The 21,675-nt window shown below is 43.2% G+C and overlaps 1 protein-coding gene across 5 annotated transcripts in view; it reads left to right on the forward strand.

Moving 5' to 3' along the window:
- Positions 1 to 12,373: 12,373 nt before the first annotated feature.
- Positions 12,374 to 21,675, forward strand: part of ENPP2 (ectonucleotide pyrophosphatase/phosphodiesterase 2) — a 65,879-nt gene continuing 56,577 nt past the window's right edge. For 3 of the 5 annotated variants that reach the window (XM_085539377.1, XM_085539369.1, XM_085539370.1), the window contains exon 1: positions 12,374 to 12,619. In XM_085539377.1, the coding sequence (XP_085395503.1) occupies positions 12,389 to 12,619 (231 nt within the window). In that variant the 5' untranslated portion in view covers positions 12,374 to 12,388. The remainder of the gene's footprint in view (positions 12,620 to 21,675) is intronic. The other 2 variants (XM_015856200.2, XM_085539371.1) reach the window with 1 other exon arrangement.

Below are 21,675 nucleotides of genomic sequence, written 5' to 3' on the forward strand. Positions count from 1 at the left end.
GTTAAAGAACGGTCTGAGGGACAACAGAGGCAAGGAGGAGAAGCTGAGCAGTGAAGGACAACAGGTGAAAGTGACTGGACAAATCCCTTGGCATCACAATCCCTTACAGAAACTGGGCTGTAACTGGGGGTTCAGGGATCTCCAGCGCTCCTTGGCAGCACGACCATTTGCTAACATGTTGGATGGTTCTCTTTAAGTAACTTAGCAAAAAAAGATGGCGACCCGCACCGGCTGTGAGCTGCCAGTCTTACCTTGTGCAGTCCTGTTACGTTTCAAACTGCTGCTGTTGAATCTTGCGGGGGACAATTTGTGTCACACCATTGAGACCAAGTAGGAATTGCTCTTCCAATTCAATCTTTGAAAGAAAGTAGAACAAAACCACCAGCAAAAAGCGCACTGAAGTATCCTCTTTGGAGAATATGATTAAGGTTGCAATTAAAATGGACAAGAGACCATCTGGGCAACTTTACTGCAGCCCAGCTGCATACTGCTCAGCATTCTAAAAACCAGGAACAGTAATGACTTATGTCAGGTTCTTACAATTGCTTGGTGAATATCTCTGTGTCTCATCTGAAGGTGGTGATAACACTGCCTTTTCCTCAAAGGAGTATAGGTATAATATCTTGGAAATCTCTTGGATGCTTCCGACAAGGTATCTCTTGAAGCACGGAATGGTTTTGAATGGTGTTCCATGAATAAAGTCAGGTTTTCATAAGTAGGGACCGTGTTGGGCAACCCTGTGCTGCTGTTGATGTCACATTTAACTGGTCCTGCCGCCCAGTGTGCAGCTGTGCAGCATAGGAGCAGCAGGGCTGTGTTATATCATGCCCCTGCCTCCTCTGCAGTGTCGAACATTGCAAAATGGATTAACTGAAGAGTGTCGGTACTGGAACAAACCCCTGGTCTCCAGAGTGGTGTTGATGAGGGGAATCAGATGGACCAAGGGGACTGTAGCACCACCTACTTTGCTGTGGACAATGTAGTTGGAAACAAGGCTCCACAGCTGCAAAAAGCACCTGAATACACAGAACACATCTGGGTTGGAGCAGCAGAGTGCATCAATATCTTGCCAGAAGACAAACTCCAGTAGGAATGGGGATACACCCTGGTCCGAGTGATGGGGAGTGCATTTAGGGCAGTATATTTTGTATCCAGGTGACCATATCAATACTTCTAAGATCAAGCTGGCTGTTGCAGAGGTATGAGCATATGAACATACCAACGTTTTCAGGAGACTTATTGGCTTAAGTGAGTGTCTTCTGGCAGCACAAAATTGGTCTCTGTCTTGATGGGGTTTTCGGTACCAGAGAAATCAGCCAGGAGCAGCTCTGCAGGGGGCAGGATGCTGTCCCTCAGCTGATCTATGAGCTCCTTCAGCCTTGTGCTGCACGCTGAACTCTGTGCATCTTCTCTGGATTTGATTACCATTTGTGTTTGACAAGTGACCTCGGAGCTGGGATGCAATGTAATTCACATCAGTGGCTACTTGCCATCCCTTGTTATATCTGTCTGCTTTAAGGTCATTGCAAAACATTAGATGGACTTCTGGTGAAGAGAATTGGTCTTCTCTTTGGACAGCTTTCCAAATTTAGCACATCCTCTCTGAAGCTTAGCAAAACCCTTTCTTGGAGCTGCATCAAACTGCAGTGTCCAGAGTTTAGCGTTAATGGCTGTTGGAGATGATTTTGTAACAATTTGAAGTCCCTGTCATATATTGAGTGATGTTTGTTTTCTGAAAGCTCTCTAGCACCTTGGAGATGTCAACTTTTGGAATCAAATGCTGACTTTAATGCAGAAATGTTTCCCATGGGCCCTGCTGTTTTATCCAAAAATCCAAACCTTTGTATACAACTGTTGCTGTTATTTCCAGTCTTATGGGACTGGCTCAAATTCCCCCTCGGCCCCCACAGAGTTCGCTGTCACCAAAAAAGCTCACGTCTCTTTATAGTTGACCAGATAGAAGGACTGGGTGTTACAAGATCATCTGAGTCCGAAGACATTAAAGGAGATCTGAATTAGTGGCTCTGGAACTGAAGATTTATGAAGTGACTTTATGTATTTTATTCCTTTTACTGGATTGACTGAATCCTTCTCTGACACAACAAACCATCCCTTTTTTGCATCTCCATTCTGTGCAGCTCACATTCCCTGGGGATGGGAGGAGTTCCTACAATGGAATATAAACAACAACAGCAAAAAAGAAATGTTGGTTGTCACATGGAGATTAGCAATTAGCCCTTAAATGGTGAACTCTGAAAAGCCTTTACATCTATTGAACCCCTTGCACTTTTCTTACAGGTGAGGAAATTGATTTGGTTTGAAAAGCCCAGAAAGGGCTTCTACTGAAACACAGAATTTCTCTGTGCAATGGATAGAACACAAGGCTGGGAGCCCGAAATGCCAGCTCACAGAATGGATCTTGAAGACTAGAAATATGGTTTAGCTGAGGGAACTCCTTGTTTCTATTCTGAAGTGTAAATCCAGCCACCAAACTGCTGCTTCTGCAGTTCAAAAATATTTAGATAGAAGCAAACCCCACGTAACATTTACATCCAAGTTGCTTTGCTTTGCTGTGCAATACAGGGTGGGACTTGGTGTCAGGTAAAGGAAGGAATCCCTCTTCTGAATGAATGGCCCAGCCATTCCCCACTGCAGTGTCTGTTGTTAGTGTTATTCTGATGAGGCCTGTTTACTTACTTTCACCATGACTGCCCAGAAATCCCATGGCAAGCTGTGTCAGAACATTTGCCAAATCACTACTTCACCCATTGAGCTGATTGTTTCATGCTATTTGGTCTGGTTCACATTAAGGGTTTGCTCCATCGCTGCCTTTGCTCTTCTGGGGTATATTGATTACTTGTGGTATTTTATAACAAACAGGCTTTTTTTGAGGGTTTACTCCCCCCTCGTCCCTCTCACTCAGCCTGTGGTGTGTTAGTAAATATGGTCCTAATCCCTTCTGCTTCAAACACCAAACACATGGAAACCAGTGCGCAAAGAAGTAGAGAGGAGCATATTTTGTGCTTAATTTTACTTCTGCAATTTGTATTGCTCCCCTGCAGTTTGCACAAAGGCTAATGGCTCGTCACCAAAGTTCTACTTCCATAGTAATTAGATGTTTTCTGAAGATGGTGTGAGCACTCTGTGAAAGGTAAAATGTGATTTTTGCACCACAGTGTTCATACACTAAACAGTATGAAACTCGCCATAGGTGAGAAGAGAAAGTGCAAGATAGATAGACTGGAACTATCACCTGTTCATCTGGGATTAGCCTAGGTTAAATGTTTCATCAGTTCAAGCACTGAATTAATGGCTATTTATATTAATAAGAGGCATAGGAGTCTGAGGCTTGGTGTCTCAGTTTTATGTGTTTTTCTGACAATATGGATATGTTGCAGAAGAGGTTACAGCAATTTCAATTGGACATGCTCACAGCCCAGATGTTTGCTTTTTGAAGCATGGAGGAAGATTATGCTCTGAAAAACATGTTAAAAAATGAGGAGTTGACAACGCTTTAGCTAAGTTTGAGCTTTTGTCAGCTGAGAAGAAATCAGCATCTCTGGTAACAGAAAACTCCTTGTAATTGTATGGACATTCTGCAGGAGCTCCTTGCTGTCCCATTCCCCAATATGCCCACCATGAGAGCAGCTGAGAGCCATCAAAACCCCAGGGCCAAAAGACAAGAAGCACAGTATAAGAAAACTATGGTGAGCTCTCACCCACACCAAACCTCCCAGCATATCTACTTATCTATCTATCTCCCCACTCCAACCTGATCAATCTTCATCTTGTGCATGTAGAATCATAGAATCATAGAATGGCTTGGGTTGGAAGGGATCATCAAATTCCAACCCCCCCACCACAGGCACGGCCTCCAACCTCCAGATCTGGTACTAGACCAGGCTGCCCAGGGGCCCATCCGACCTGGTCTTGAGCATCTTCAGGGATGGGGCATCCACAGTCTGTTCCAACACCTCACTGCTCTCTGTGAAGAACTTCCCCTTGACATCCAAACACGGACTGCAAATCTACAGCTTTGGCCCCTTTTCTTCAGTGAAGAAGTCCCTTGTCTTCATATCCTAGCCCAGACTCCCAGGGGTTTGAGGATTTTTCTTCTGGGCTGGTAGGAGTGCCTTGGAGTGGCACAGCCCTGTAGAACAATAGCCCCGTGCTTCTGTGCACTCTGATCATTAATCATTAGAACCACCCAGATAAATGGATTTCAAGCCCTTTGTGGATTAAGAGCTGACTTAACAAGCCAATGTGATCTCTGCATAAATTCACTGTATAGGCCCTTGTCTTCACTGGGCATCCATTTGAAAACGAATTGACAGAAGTGGCATTGATGGTAAAAGATCCTGCAAGAAGTAGGGTGAAACCTTAGGACATGCAGATGAACGTCATTCTTGGTCTTCCCACGCAGTTGCTTGCTGCTGTTTGTGAGCAGTGCAGTGCAGCAAAGAAATCTGATCTCATTTCTCAGTTCCTGCTTAATCTTCACCCTCCTTGGTAGGAATACAGTGCCACTGATTGCTTCCATCACTTAGGCCGCCATTCTGTAGTATTTCATCTCATCGTGCAACTAATGAAGTATGCAAACACTTACTATAAATTATAGCCTATCGTTGGGAAAATGCTGTCACAGATAAGTCTCCAAATTGGCTGCTGAACATTTTGAATGGCTCATTGACGTGCGGTTAAAACACAGCAGTAAATCTCTTTGCAAGACATGTGGTGAGGAAGGAAACACACGAGGTTTTTCATGACATCAGTGAGAAGGCTTAGAGCACCTTACTGCCAACCTGACCCATCAGGTGTCTGGAGTAATTAACAAACAGATTCCTGGCTTTGTACCTCAGCTGGACAATGATAAAAAGCAACAATCGGGTCACTTTTACCTTGATGCCCATCAAGGCCCAGTAAAAGCTGTCAGATGTTTTCACTTGAGTTCAAGTCAAACATTGCAAAGTTTACAGATCTCACCCTTCTTTCTGATCTGGAGCACTACGTTTATCAGACTACTTACATCTTTAATAGCACGAGCTAATAGCTAATGCCTGCTAATTCTGAAATATGCTTAAATGCAGGTTAAAAATCCACCCAGCTGCAAAGACTGCCTCCTTTTTCAGGATGTCTTCAACAAAATGTTTTCTCATACTTTTGTATTGTGAAACGCAGGCGTAAAGGAGAATGTGGGACATAGACAGACAAGTTGCTCTGTGCCTCTTTTCTCATTAGGGTATGATTTTGCAAAGAGCTGAAGGTCCCGTACTGCTGAAGGTGGCCATCCTGTCCTCCTGCTCCACTTCTGGGGATTCCCATGCATCATCAGCCCAGCTCTGGCCTTGCAAGGTGAGTCATCCTGCTAAGTAGCCAGAGACCCAATCCAACTAAAATCAGATAGGAAAGAAAACAGTGTTTTATGCTGGCTGGGCAGCCAAAGTCAGTCTCCTGCACTGAGTGGCAGGCAGTGAGTTACAAAGAGGCAGAGGTGCCAGGTTGGATGCCAGCCCAAGTGGTGTGGGTCTGTGGGTGAGACTCCACTCCTGGAAACCAGAGGGGATCGAGGTCCAGGGGAGTTTAAGCATGTGGTGTTGTTGAATACTCAATGGTTCTTTGCAAAATAGCCTCCCTTGCATTAACAGCAACAGTAGAGATGTGAGCTGGAGGATTGTGCGTGCTGATTTGGAAGAAAAGGCGAGCATGTTTGGGAGCTACAAGTGGGAGGCTGTTCCATGTGTGTAGTGCAGGGCAGCAGCTATATGAAAGGAGGCATTAATCTGGAGTGCGGCTGCAGCACCAGCTCAGAAAAGCAGTTCAGTGCTCGCTTACGTCTCTTCCATTTCATCAAAGACCGAGCACTTCGCTGAATAAAGGCATATGGGACCAATAAAGCACATTTAAGGAGATGTAGTCCAGGTGGCAAAAGGGTAAAATGGGAAGTGACTTATGGGAAAATGTTGCATTCAAAACACATCTGTTGGTTTAGGTGACCCTGTAAATTCGCGCCCTGCTTTTAGTCAATGGGACTACTCATGAGAGCTAAATTGCTTATATTGCAGGATCGAGCCTACTGAAAGGAAGACTTTTCAAGGAGGTCCAAATAAATCTTGTAAATCATGCTCATGGTGCTCTTGTTTTTTGCACTAGCACGGCTGTGAACGCAGCCAACCAATCTGTCATAATCTGTCTATTTGTTTGGCATGTGTTCACAGAGGAGAGATCTGTTTTTATTTTAAAGAACTACTTTACTCCTGGTTTCCGTATCCTTACCTTAATCCTTCTCCACAAAAGAAGCTCAAACAAAAACCTCCCAACCTCCCTCCCCCCACTTAGCTGAAAACTTAAAAGCAAACCCTGCACAGCATACCTTTCATATGCACATAGGTACCTTGCAGTGAAATGAGAAACAGCAGAAGAGCTTTGCAATAACCATGACAGAGTGGATGAGGGAAAAAACAAAAAGCCTTCAGTAAAATACTGCTTTGTTAGATCTTAATAACAGAAAAATTCCCCCTAGAAATAAATCCTCAACACGATTCTCATATGAAAGAGAATCCTTCCACGTTGAAACCAAATGTTCAAAAGCCCAGCGCTTTGTTTTATTAATGCCCATAATTTATTCTTCTTAGAAAACAGCCCTCGCAGGCTGCCAGAGCACTCAGCGTGGTGTGCATCATAATAAAAACAACTTAGAAGGCAAAAAACGTTAGAACAAAAACAAAACTCTTAAAGCTTTTGTGAATAAAAACCATGCAGGGGGGTCTGGAAAAAGGACACAGATGTTGTGAGGAATCAAAAGCAGAAGATAAATTACAAGCAGGAGTATAAACCAAGCTTTGCAAACAAACAGGAGTTGTATTAGGAGTCACAAATAGTTAAATGTACAATTCATGTCAGAGACCACTTGTATAGTCTAAAAGCCTTCACTTCACAGCAGCATCTCCCTGCAGTGGTCCCAGCTGAGCAGCCCAGTGAGCTCCCTCTTTTTAGCTGCCACCATGCTACCCATTCTGCCTAGCATTCAGAAGGCCCCAACCCATGTTGCAGTGGGCTTTGTAGCTGCTTTGTACAAGGGCTTTCCTATAGGCCTCAGTCAAAACTCTTGGAAATGAAAGTACGTGTTGTCCATTCACTTATATACTTTCTTCACAGAATGGTGGAAATCCAGGGCTTCATTAAAGGTGCAAATTATTGTGATAGTGGCTGGGCTGTTGTTCTTGTGTCATAAACACTATATGAACAACTCAAGTCATGCCATGGCTGGTGGGCCACCAGCTTCTTGCTAGCACAGCAGCTGCTGGGTGGCTGAGATCCCTTGTTGTGTTTTGAAGGCTGGCGTGGTGCATCACCTACAAAACCAGCTGTGCATCCAGTGCTGCCCAGCAGTGAGACCTCTTGGGTGCCACCATCAGCCTTTCACCCCTTAGCCTCTACTGGATTTTCCTCAGTTCACAGCTCTCCAGGATATGCTGGCTTTGTTTGTTGGCTGCTCTCACCTGGACTTCATGTTATCTGGGGCATTACTCTGTCTAAAAGCAGAGAGTTTGTTGAAGAGCTGTAGTACTGCTTCACAATTTTCTAAATTGTAACTGTATATTCCTTATTACTCATGAAATAATTGGTTTCAATCCCTGGCAGTCAGCTTCTGACTATAGATTTTCTGTAGCATATAAGAGCAGCCCTGAAATTTGAACTGTTCCCTTCTGGACATATGTGTGTCAGGTTTCTTGAAGGATTTTATTAACTTTGTCCTCAGTTACAAATTGTGAGTTATCATTTCGTTTAAGAAGTTTGTACATTTCATTCAGGATGTGGAATCTGATAGAACTTGCACGTACTGTACTAGACCAAACCTTTAAAAGGAGACGGAGCAGTTTCTTTTGTGTTAGATTACAGATGTTGTTCAGAACAGGACATCAGGCAAGAAAACAGCTGTGAAAGGAGAAAGACTGGAGGTGTAGAATGATATGGGAACAAGATAAAGGAGTTGTGGTTTCAGCCCTAGAGATAAGGAACAGGATCTTTACAGATGCCAGTGATACTCTGTTCTTCCCTAAGTCCTTTTCTGGCCAGCAAGAGAGAACCGAAGTGTAGTTGCTGATCTTTACAATTATTCACATCTTTGCACTTGTTTGTCTCCTTGTGTGAGTTGACACAGAGCTCCTGTTCATGGCCATTTTTCTTCCATCCCAAGTTGTCCATAGCAGATATCCACAGGATATCAGAGTAGAGGATCCCAAGATAGTGCATATTTGTAAAGCAGTGTTTCTTAATAGCTGTGCACAGCCCAGCATACTGTGATTAACAGAGCTCATGAGTAGATCGAGTTTTTGACAGAAGCTCTTTAGAAGCTGTGGATCCAATGGCTTTTCTAAGTGAAGATACATTTTCAAGTAAGTTGAGGATAAGGGATGTCACAATATTACTGCTAATGGACAAACTGCATTGGAAACAATGACAAGGGCAAGTGTTGATTCCTGTATCTATGCAGGAAAAACTGCATGCATCAGTACAGTGCCCATTCCCAAGTGCCCATTCCAGCTTCTACTATTCAGTGATTCTGTGAAACAAACCATTTCATTGCAGGAAAAATGTTGAACAGGAGAGTTGGTAAAGCTTTGGACCATGAGCAAAACCGTAATACATCCACCATGCTGTAAACTAAGGGTTAAATAAAAGGAAAACATGCCAAAACCAAGCCAGAGATACAAGACCACATAATCCATTCAGGTTTCAGAAGGGATAACTCCAACCATGCCTTGAAGGTAGTCAGGCAAAGTACAGTTTTTCCATTAGCTCAACTCATGCAATTAAGCTTGTTCAGAGCTACATAGTTCTGCACAGTTCTGGCCACAGAAGTCATTTCTTCATGCTCAGACCTGTTTGCAGGAGGTGAAACTGAGCTGGGACACTGGAGCTGCAGAGAAACTCCTAATGAAGCAAAACCGCATGAGGTTGTTCTTTGCAGGGGGTGGACGGCTGGATTAGGCAGTATATTAAGTAATCCCTTGGGATATTTTTCAACTGTAATTCACGTTCAATCAACAAATATGGAATAGATTAACTGTAGGAGGGGTCATATATTTCTTGTAAGTCACAATCTTCTTTTATTCGTGACTATCTACAGTACAATATTTTTGAAGCGCTGGTTTTTTTTGTGGTTGGTTTTAATGCTGTCCTACCCGTGGCGGATTTAACTGCCGGGTTGATTTTCTGATGCATTTATTTGCAACAGCACTGTTTAAAAATGAGCGTAGAAAATGAAGGGATTAAAAGGGGTAATGGTGAAAAGATCTTTATTTCGAGGAGCCTGGGATATATGTAAACACGTCTTTTAAAACCAGGATCTTAATATTAGCTCTGGAAATCCATATATAGGTGCTCAATGTTTGGCTTGATTTAAGTATACAGCTGCTCCCTCTGATTGCACAAGATCAATTGATGTTCAGACTCTCAGACTCTGATTCTGGTGGTAGAACAGCTGCTTTGAAGCACGGCCTCTGTAATATTTTCTTAAGGTTTGGTCCCACATTGTATCATCCCCTTCAATTCTGAGTAGTGCAAAGGAAAGGGTGCCTTTTATTCTTATAGTTAACCTTGCAGCACAGCCTGTCCTGTGATGCAAACAGAGGCATGAAACCATGTCCCTCAGAAAGTCTTCTCCTCAGTGCATTTCTTGTAAAACCAATTTCCTGAATACTCATTTCTGAACCTAGAGGATCTGGAACTTGGACTTTTTTATTAGACCAAATGTTTCAAAGGTTTTCTATTCTAAAGGTAAGACTTGAGAGGATTTTCAGTTCCTCATCCAAGACTTTCAATTCCTTGTCTCTTCAGCTGAGCTTCTCCTTCACATGGGAAGTACCTGCCTACCACACGTGGAAATTTCCTACGTGTAGCAGTAACAGCCCCGAGTATGTCCAGCATTGTCCTGAGCTGAACCGCTTCTGCCCTGCTGCTGCCTAAACCAAGTGCACAAAGCAGCTCCAGCAGCTCTGCTTGCAGCTCATCAGAGATGAAGCTGCAGGGAGGGGATATATGATGAATGCAGTAATAACCACAGGCTTTGAATGAGTGGTAGCCTGAAAGCCTCTTCATCATGCATCCTAGTTCCCGGCCATTAACTCTAAACAAGCTTCTTCCAAAGCGAGCCCTGCTGCTCCCAGTGACATCTAGAGATGGCAACGCCTGAGTTTGTTTATACAGAATTGGCTAAGATTTATTTTAATTGCGTGCGACTCAGATTAGTAGATAGCTGTGTTACCAGGAATGCTGTGGTGTTAAACAGGGCTGAGTATCTACTAAAATATTTTCAGATTGCAATTAATATGCTGGGGAATGTTAAATCATGCTAGTACCCACTAACAGTGCTGGAGGGGAGGTTTGTGATTGCCTCCAAATGTCAATAAGACACAAAAACATAATAATAATAACAAACAAAGATTAAAGCCAGATGGGGATCTGGGAATCTAAGGGGGAAAAAAAAACACTGTCAGTGATACAACAAGCTGCACATCAGCTTCTAAGAGGGGAATCCTCTTTTAAATGGAATTCAAACAAACATTAGGGAGTAGGATGCTGGGAACAGGCTGCTATGAGGTGGGAAGACCTTGTGTCAGTTTGTTAATTTGTTTCTTCTCCCATACTTTGCTCCCTTGTGTTGTAGGATGTTCAAATATCTCACTTCTAGACCTTGCTAAATATGTGAATGTTTGCACTTAGCACTCACACAACTCTAACTCTGCAGTTGTTGGATCGGATGTGTAAAGGTATGACATTGCTTTTTGGGATTTCTAAAACAACCACTTGAAATCCATCTGCTTTCATGGTCTCTGTGCACTGCAATGTACCTTCACCTGGTGACAGTGTCTGATCAGCAGCAGCCCTGTTCTATGCATGGCACAGGACCCACCACCTTTCCAGCAGCTGCTCATAGCATTGATTTTATCCTCTTTTTTGTGTGAACGCCTCAAAGGACCAATGGTGAGGGAAGGGGCTTTAAGAAGTAGGAAGGATGAAGTGGAGGGTCATAGGCAGAGTTCACAGAGGCATTAGGTTTAGCTCTGGCCATCTACAGAGCGAACAAGCACACGTTTTTTATAGGGAAGATGTGGGCAACTCAATCTGAAGCTTTGCTGGCAGTGGGTGACCCACTCCTGGATTCAGCTGTGTGTCTGTTACAAGTCCTTTCCCTTGACATAAACTTTGCAGTGCATCCCTGGCTGTAAGGGACTCAAAGCCAACCAGAATAGTTGACTTCCAGAGAGCTCAGTGGTTAAGTGTGAGCAAGTTGCACACAGTGCTGAGCATACACAAAGATCTCTTCAAGATTTATGACTTGACCAAATCCAGCTGGAATTTGGTAGGGATGGATGAACGCATTCACTTTAAAAAGGCTATTCTTCCCCGATGCCCCAAATCCAATCTGTTGCTTCCAAGGTATATAATAATGTTATTTGTTCATGGAAAGGACAGAGAAATGTATATAATATCAGTACAGCAAAGTACTCACCTTTTGCTTTACTCTGAAAAAAATGGTTGGCATATTTTTAATTAACTTAAAAATAGATTAAAGAAATCCATGTTTCCAGCACAAAAATAGACAATGAAAAGTAATAAAGTAAAACGGCCATTCTCTCAGAGCAACTAACAGCAAAAATCAAGGTCTTAGAATGGAAAATGTTATCTAACTCTCTAATGAAATAAAGAAGCCCTCCAAGGGAGCTGCCTTTGAGCAGCTACAGCTGCAGCATTTGCAGCATCACTGTATCACAGTGACAAACTCCTTTGTGCCCCTATCTCCAGCTACGGTGATATCTAGATTTCATGTGTGCTAAATACTGACAGCTTCCATTTTATATCCCACCAAGTATGAAATGTCAAAACTTTAAAAATCACTTTAAATTTATGATCCAGGAATTCATTTTTAAAGAAGTATTCTACAGATTAATTATACAGATTCATTAAAAAATGAAAGGTTCCCACGTTCTTATCTGAATGCACACATTTAATACTACATGAGCTCTAGTGAAGCTGGCCCGCGTTTGGAAGTGGCTCAGGGCATCAGATTAGAAGTTCGGGCTCTCCAGATTTGTAGTTAAATTCCTGAGTGCAGATAAAAGCACCCCAGCTAGCAAATTCTGGTGAAAGACTTTGAAAGTGTAAAAAATAACCCTATCCATTACTGAATAGCACTATTAAATGATTAGAAAGGGCTCAACACCACCTTGTTATCTGCACATGACCTCTCCTGAGGCATTCGTGGCCAAAAGAAAAAAAAAAAAAAAAAAAGAACAGATTAAGCAAGAACATCAGTCCGCTGCATTTGAAAGCAGATCTTCGGGACAGGGACGCTTTCCATAGAGTCATTTCAGGCAAAGGTCACATGTGTGCATATAAAATCAATCCTGAAAGCAGCGCCTTTGTCCCCAAGCTCTGTCCCAATGGAGCCATTGTCCTGCGGGGCAGCTGGCACCCTGACTCCAGCTCCCAGCCCAAGGCGGCCGGGCAGCTCCCAGCAGCCGGCCCGGGGCCAGGGCAGCCGCTGCAGGGACCGGGGCGAAGCGAAGTTTCCTCGTCAAACCTCAGCCATGGAGAAAAAAGACCCGCTGGTACGGTAGGCACATCCTCCCTCCCTCCCGTTCTGCCCCGTGTTTTTCTGGCTTGTGGAAGTAGGCTGAAGTAAACATAATTACAAGCAAAGTCAGGCTGTGAAGCGGTGCGAGTGTATTCCTGCCAAGCGCAGCTCGGACTGGGACTTGGCAAGCTGAAAGCCCTTTCGATGTGCTTTTAGAGGTGATAATGGAAGTGCTCTGAGTCATAATTAAAGTAGAACATGTTATTTAATGCACAGAGCAGTAAGTATATTTAAAAAATGATAGTAGATCTCTTACAGCTTGTTCTGCTTTATGTAGATATCCTTCTCTCTTAACCTTCCAAATATAAACTGCCTTTCATATCTTATTACCTTATAGCAGTGTTAAAATTGGCACCCGCTACAGACACAAGCAAAGAAACGTCTGTTTTGTTTGTTCTGACCTCCTGCAATATTAACGTCACTTCAACAAGCGATGATCAGTTTAGCACATCACCTGGCATTTGATTTGTATTAAATTCTTCACCATCTGTTGGGTGTGAAGGCAAGCTGTTTTAAATAAGGTTCCTATTACAAGCACCTCTACCTAATCCTTGCTTTCCTGAAAGAAATGCATGAATTTCTTTTAATCATTGCAGAATTACAATATTTGTGTTTGTTTTTCCTAACTCCCCATGCCAAAGATGCAAAGTGCTGATTAGAGGTGCAAGCTGATAAGGAATTAACAAAGCCGTGCATGCCTTGCAGTGCTCAGTATGGTTGGAATTGTAATGATTTTTATTAGTTTGATCCTGTAGTAATAATCATTGGATCCCCCTTCTAAGTCTCTTTGGCTTCTGGTTTGCTTAGATTTTAACTGTGATTTCCTCTAATTACTTCTGTGTCTGCAAGCTTCCCTTCAGCATCTGTAAGCACTGGGTAGGGAGAGGCAGTGGGGGCAGCTGGGGCTCTGTATACTTAAAAGAAAACAAAAAAGGCTGACTCTGCTCCAAGTTGCCTACGAGTGACCTGCTGAATTGTTTAGGGATTATTATGGGCATTTTTATATTAAGAAGGAGCTTCTTTTGAAGTGCATGGCTGTAGAAATGCTTCCTCCTAGCAGGCGGACCTGTATAACATGTTAAGAAAACATGACTACTCCTCCTTGAATCTTGCCTCGTTTTAGAGGGTGCAAAACAGTGCTTAAACTATGAGTTTATGTCATTGCTGTCATTGCAGCAGAGAAGGTTCCCAATTACTCATAAAGGATGCTAGCTGAGTTTGAATGCCAGATAAAGACAGGTTAGCATCATTCTTGAAAGCTGTTACTAGCAATGCTCACATAGCAGCCATAGCTGGGCTACTTGGGGTGCTACTTGTAATCCTTTCCACATCGATCTGAAGTGGAGGTATTGAGTTCTGAGGGATCAGTGAGGGGTGGTGACATTAGACCACTCCTGGCATTGCTGGCTCTAGCACCACCTTGTCTGAATTTCCATTTTGTGTGCTTCCTCATGTTGCTTCACCAAAGAAACAGTCACTTAAAGGAGCAACACGCGTTACTGCTGACACACAAGTAACACAAACTCATTTTCATGTGCTTGTGAAGATGGAGGTGTACTTGACCCCCCACTGCACCTCTCTGGGTGAGGGTTCAGTGCTCCTAGCGCAGCACCAGCCCATCTGGGCTCATCGCTCTGTGAAATGGTGGCTGTGTTCATGGGATGTCAGATCTCACAGGCTTTCATTGTCTCAAAATCCATGAAATTATGTGTGCTCCGTTCACTTTGAGTAACGGATGACAGGGTCACTGTCACTTCAGTACACAAAGAAATACAAATACATAATTACGTGTGGGCCCTGCTGGCACTGGAGAATTAGTTTGCACTTGTGTACTATTTGAATTCCAACAGGAAGATTCATAGTCAGTGATCTTTCATCCTAGATGTCTTCATATTTCAAGACACTGATTTTGCTTCCAGAAATGAAGAAATCCTTAGATGTTTCAGATACCGAATATACAGGAATAATTCAGATCAGTACATGAATAGTTGGATGAAATAGCAAGTATGCTCAGCTCCTGTGTTCTGGTTCTGTACGAGCCAAAAAGAGCTGTTCTTGTATTGCAGATGGATCTTCCTCACTTATGCAACTGGAGAGAAATTGTGTCTCCTGTTGCCTCCTCAATACAGTTCCTGTTCAGTCACTCTCTTTCCATTTCTGTAGGAAACTTTATGCCTTCCTTCCACTCTTTCTATTGTAAAGTACTTCTGAAATCTGCAGGATTTCTCTCTTGTTTATCTGATTTCATACTATTGTGTGAACGTTTTTTAAGAGGAAGCTGTGGTGGGTTGGCTTGGCTGTCTGCCCGGGACCCACCAGGCTGCAGTATCTCTCTCATTCCTCAAGAGAACAGGGGAAGATAATAGGATGGAAAAGCCTGCGGGTTGAGGTAAGGACAGGGTGGATGAACGTGCTCCAATGTGGGTTTCTTCCTTGGGCCGTAGGGGAATCCCTGCTCCAGTGCCTGCTGCACCCCCATTCCTTTGCGGTGTCTGCAGGGCTGTTCCACATCTATTCTCACTCCTCACTGCCTGTGCAATATTTGTTGTCCTTTCTGAAATCTGTTTTTCCCAAGGCGTCACCAGCTTGGCTGCAGGGCCCAGCCATGCCCTGCGATAGGGCCTGGAACTGGCCTGCAGCCACATCCTGCGTGGGGCAGCACCTGCCTCTCCTCACAGAGGCCCTGCAGCAGACAGGGAAGACAGAAACTGCTGCTCGTTCTTAAACAGTACCTTCATCTGAGGCCCTTCCTCTCACCTCTCTAGTGCTCAAAGAACTCGGGATATATAATCTATCCTGGATAAAAACACTTGGTGCATGCAGGCATACTGCCAGTTTCTGGCTTTGTATTGGCACCTGCCAGAGTCAGACAAATGTAGGACAAGGCCAGGGCGTGCTTCCTACACTGCTGGGCTGTGCTGCTTGCACTTTGGCCAGAGGTAGCCCATGGAGAGGCTGTTTACACACAAGCTCATCCACCAGCTCATTCTTTTGCCAGTCGCTCCAGGTTTTCCAGAGAGCCCCTTGCAAACCTGGGACAGGATCTGAACGCCTCCCAGAGCACTTTGCATGCAGCATAACAAAGCAGAGGGGAGGAATACGGCCTATGGACACCTCATCCCAGCCCTGTGTATTCAGTGACTAGATTCCAACAGCTCATTTCTGCCAGGATTGCTCTAAACTGCCCTATTTATGTGCGTGTCCTCCAGGCAAGACAACGTTTTGGTGCAGCAGGAACAATCAGCACTCCTGACAAATAGCAGTGAAAAAGGCAAAGAGAATAGGATGATTTTAAAGTAGAATTTAATATCTGCAGAATGGCTGCTTACACCTGCTGCGTATTCTTTCCTGGGAAAAGCCTTTTCAGTTGTACTGGCTCCATGTGCCTGGTGAACGTGACACTGATGAATGCAATAGCTTGAAAGTGCTTTCTGGGATGAAGATAAAGAGTCCTCATGCAATAATATGTTGTAAATAACTGAGCTTGAATCATCTGTAAGTCCTTGCTTTCCTTTCTTTACAAGCTGCTGCCCACGGAGCTAAGGTAGCAGAGAAGACAACAGGCAAACTCAAGACAAGGTTGTGCTTAGGGCAGGGCAGAAGAAAGGGATCACTGCTATGAAGTTGGGTGAAATTCCTTTGGAGCTGATAGCCCTTCATTCAGCATAAATGTAAGAAGTCCTTAAGTGCCTTTTAGATATCTGAAACAATAGGATTCCTTTCTGTTCTCAGGGAAACTGCATTTTTTGGACATTCTTTGTAAACGATGGGATTGTACCAAAGAATTGCTTGATGCCACATTCTAAGACCTTCTGTTAAAGAAAACGTGTCCAAAAGGATTCATTATTCAGGTCACTTGTGCTTCTCCAAATAAATTCAGTGCATCTAAATAAGCTCTAATTGTTATGTCCTTTAGCCTATATCAGACATGTGCACTAGTGCACAACAGAAAAAGAACATTAACAATAAAAGGGAGCTCACAGGGATGGTTTTATCCACTGTAGTCCCCCAAAACAGAAAACAAGAAGGAAATATTTCCCTCCAAAGATCTGTCCTCCTAACATACCGTCTCTTTTCACCCCCAAATTCAAGGTCAACTTTTCTTCCCTTGCATCACATCAGTTGGAAAGTAGATGTTCTTTGAGGTCCTTCCAACCCAAGCCACTCTGATTCTGTGATTCTCTGCCAGCCAGCCCAGAATTTCTTCAGAGATGTTGGGATATAGCTCTGACTGTGCTGGGATATTGGGTGCCTCCAGATATTGTTGGCAGCATTAAGTCTTACTTATTTGCTGAAGCTGCTGCCTCTCCAAAGTCCTCCCACACCTCTGCCCTGTGCCCTCTGTCCTGACTCTGTAACAAGCAGTTTTCCTTGTTTAATTCTTTTTGCCCTATATCTTCTGAAAACATCGACAGAATCAAGCAGATGTTTCAGCAGGATCGGGTTGCCTACAAACAGGGCTATGAACATGAAGTTTGGTCTGATACTCATTTGCAGAACAGCTGTTGTGACTTAAGCTACTATAGAGGAAGCAAGTACGTGCTCCTGCTCTTGTCATAATGCAAAGGGATCCAGGTTTGCCCCAGTGATAGGGATCCTCCTTTTATGACTTCAGCAATGTCACCTAGAGGTATTTCTGCTCCCTGTCAGGTTCCTCTGCTCATCCCTGCTCCTTTAGCCAACAAAGCAAAGCATTGTTTGCTTTTCATTTTATACATCTAAGGTGATTTAATCATAGTATTCCTCAATACTAAGTTGGAGGGAAGATTAGCTGAGCAGTAAAACTCCTTTGGTTGTTGCAGAGCAGTGCAGAAGGGACAGGGAGAAGCAACTGGAGTGGGTGACTCTTCACTCAAAAAGAATAAATGTTGAGCTTGCAGACATGAGCAAGGACAGCAGGCCTTTCCTCCAGCTGGCAAAGATGGAAAGAAAAGCTGAAAAAGCTGGAAAAATGGCTCTTCACCAGAGCTCTATTTCACTCAATTTTACTCTATTTCACCCATTTTACATTGCATTAGAACAGGCATTGCTTTCAAAGGTGTTATGTTGCAGCATCTTGGAGAAGGGGCAGCAATGAACAGAGAAAGAATACAAAATTAAACAGCCCCAGCTGTTTTGCAAACTCCATATGAATGCCCAGGAACATCTGTCTCTGCTCTGAGAAGCTTCAACAAGTACAATTTCAAGCTGACTTTACTGGTGTCTGCTGTGGAAAAGGGATTTAGTGGGGTGGGGAGGAGACATGCATCTCTTTGCTGTGAGGGCTGAGCAAAGCAGAGCTTCTTTTATTGTACAACAGTCAATAATCATTAAACAGAGGAACAGATTATTTCTGAAAATCTTGTTCAGTTTGATGGAAAAAAATGAATTAGGGAAACAAAACCTAAATCTTTGAGATTATCCACTTTCAAATATCGAATAAATCTGTTAATAAAGTGGCTGTGGTTTCACTGCAGTCACCTTGTTTAATCCATAAAAAAGGACTCTGCTCCTCTTCAAAGCTTTATGCTAAATAGATGTAAAAAGAATTAACAACAACAACAACAAGAAAAGGCTGATAATCCTTAAGCAAAACTATGCAAGCACAGTGTTGCCTACTTTTGCTTTCTAGCACTTTCCTTCATGGCTTTTTTTTTCCTTCTTTTTTTCATACTGCACTCCTGCACAGCTTGAAATATATTCAGTTACACATTATGATACGGGTTGAAAAAAATAGCACAGCAATGGATTGCATTGTTATGTTGTTGAAACGTTGCTTATACTTTTCTCACCCTGAAAATACAGGGAGTACTGTTCCAACAGGATGTTTTTCCCTTTGTTCCTACATTTGTCATCTTTGCACTCAGCCGTAAGCAGAGAGAGAGAAAAAAATGCTGGCATGACACAGTTCAACTTAGGAAAATTTGTGATGCTTGGAAAATGACCCATCTGTCCAAAATGACCTAAAAATAATATGCAATTGTTTTAAGCTTTTGAGCTTTGCTGTTAAAACAGGCAGTGGCAGATGCATGATAGGAAGCATAAAGAAGTGTGAAGGAAGAGATGAATAGCTCTGTGCTGTCCCCAGCCAAGGGATGCTGCACACTGACATTAGAGTTCAGAAGCGGTAGCAGCTTGCAGCTTGCTGCTGTCTATTGCAGACATGCTGCTCCCAGGTCTGAGCACAAAACTCATCCAACTGCAAAACCTCACATGGTGGCCCTGGGTAGGAGTGGTGGGGCGGTTGGAGTGAGAGGAATTGAAGTGATGGCCAGCCAGTCTACTGGGATTAATCAAAGAAGGGCAAAAATGCTGTAAAGGGTTTGGAGCACAAGTCTTATGGGGAGTGGCTGAGAGAACTGGGATTGTTCACTATGGAGAAGAGAAGGCTCAGGTGAGACCTTATCATTCTCTACAACTGCCTGAAAGGAGGCTGTGGTGAGGTGAGGGTTGGCCTTTTCTCCCACATAAAGTGATAGGGTGAGAGATAATGGCTGTAAGTTGCTCCAGGGGAGGTTCAGGCTGAATATTACAAACAACTTCTCAGAAAGAGTGGTGAGGTATTGGAACAGGCTGCCTGGGGAGGTGGTGAACTCACTGTCCCTGGAGGTGTTTTAGAAATGTGTAGATGTGGTACTTAGTGACATGGTTTAGTGGTATAGTGGGGATAGGTCAGCAGCTGGACTTAGATGATGTAATCATCATAGAATCACCAAGGTTCGAAAAGGTTTTGCAAGACCATGCAGTCCAACCATCTGTCTACCACCAATGCTTCCGCACTAAACCATGTCCCTTAGTACAACATCTAAATGTGTCTTGAACACCTCCAGCTATGGTGATTCCACCATATGGTGATTCCACCAATGGGCATCCCATTCCAGTGCCTGACCACTCTTTTGGAGAAGAAATTTTTCCAAACATCCAACCTGAACCTCCACTGGCGCAACTCATGGCCATTCCCTCTAGTTCTTTTGATAGTTACACGGGAAAAGAGGCTGACCCCAACCTTGCCACAACCTCCTTTCAGGGAGATGTAAAGAACTATAAGGTCTCCCTTGATCGTAGAGGTCTTTTCAAACCATATGACGATTCTATGATTCTATGACTGCTGATAGGTGCCTAACACTTGGACTGTACCTGCTGGTTTTGTTCATATATCTTTAGACTGTGCTATTTCAACTACATGACAAAGCATTCCATCCAGAATGGTTCTGTGTCTGTGAGAGTGTTTTTTCTGTATGAGCTATTTTTTGTTTAACTGCAGCTCTGTCGCAGCCTGTCACAGGCCTGCAGTTCTGCAGTTTTACATACCTTCACACATCCATTCACCGTGCCAAAAAAGCTTTCATAGGTACAGGCACTTACAGGTCACTGTAAGAGCAGCCAGTTCTTCAGTCTTGAAATACCTCCTTGTGCAACTGCAGAAACAAAAGGAGAATGTTCCCAAATGGGGACATGTCCCTGTTGGTTGAGGAGGAATCAAGCCTGATCTCGCTATGCTTTTTCTCCAGAGCATGTGTTGGTGCTGGAGAGCATGGATGGCCAAAGCTCCAACTACAGGCAAGTTGAGAATAATATTCTCAGTGACAAATCTCTTTAAACTGAAATCAAATAGAATTTTGCTGTTTAGAAAATACCTTTTTTTTCTCTCTCTTTTAGATTAACAAGAAGAAAAATATCAATTAAAATACTTTTCTTGATCCAGATGCCAAAAACTTTTTTAAAAAATAGATTTGAAACAAAGAAATAGAAACTCTTGTTTGGAAAAGAAAACAAACTGAAAGTAAACAGTGCAGTATTAATTACATCCACATTTTATTTGAAGGGAAATGATTAGCACTTGGAAGTTTTTTAATCATAACTAAGCCTTGAGCTTGGAAAGAGTGCCAAAATGAAGTTTGGGCTGAGGGTAAATATGCTTAAGTAGGAGGGTTTTGTTACAGGATTATTGTAGAAGTCCTCACAAGATATTCTATATATCCAGGCAGTTCAAACCTGATATTCTCCTGAAAAAGGGTCAGACATGGTAAAGGATGTTCACACAAGTTACAGAAAGAAAGTAGGATATGGTTTGAGGCCTAGAAAACCATCTTCCTTACATCTTTAAGTAACATTACCAGCTTTGCTCTGTTTTTTTTTTTGTTTTTGTTTTTTTTAATTTTTATTTTCTCTTTTAGCTTTTACTCATTATTCCAAAAGGACTGTGGTTTTCACAGAATGGAAGAGATTGTACATTTTGTATGAAGATCAGGAAATTAACAGTGATTGTGTAGGCAGATGTTTGCTACCATGTAAAGCCATCAAGACTGGCTGTGATGAACTCACAAGTAAAGTGCTTGTTCTGATTCTTAATAATAATATTACCCAGAAACTGAATTCAGAAGATGTTAGCATCTTTGAGGGTGATGAAAGCATGTATGTTGGATTGGTGTTTATGTTGTGTGATTCTCAGGGACATGTTAACAAATGTTGGACCAGCTGGTCTGTTGGGAGCCATACTGCCAGGAGGAGGGAGGCTCTCAGGTACACACAGCTTTCTACACTTGTCTGTTTTTCATCTGACTTTGCTGTCTTTGCTCACAAACCTTGCTTTGCTTGTGTATAGTCACAGATGTCAGGTGTGTGTGTTGCACTAGACATAATGTCTTGCCTTGGGCATCCCAGGCAGCCTCAGGATCTGCAGAGTTCTCACCAAACTCACAGCTCTCCCTCAGTCAGTCACTGAAGCTGTCGTGTATGGTGTGGGGGAGTTTATCCTTGTACTGCATTATGCCCTCCTTATTTTACTAGGCCACCCACCGGGGTTTCAGTCCTCATCCCAACGAGGATGAAGCAGAGCATGGAACTCAGGTTCTCCTAAGTCAGTGGCATCTCTTTTCTCTCAGGGTAGGCAGCAGGTAGGCCCAGTGTAGGCCAGGTGTGTGGCCCTGTTACACCTGTGTTTCATGCAGGGCCTTATTTGGTAGCTAACCCAGTAGGGCAAAGTAAGGAGGACGGTATGTGCTTTGCTGCTCCTTCTCAGTAATGTTCAGTCTGGATTTCGGCACTCCCTGTGG

This window comes from Coturnix japonica, chromosome 2 (genome assembly GCF_054131305.1).
Source record: "Coturnix japonica strain WE chromosome 2, WE-NBRP24, whole genome shotgun sequence".
Classification (NCBI taxonomy): domain Eukaryota; kingdom Metazoa; phylum Chordata; class Aves; order Galliformes; family Phasianidae; genus Coturnix; species Coturnix japonica.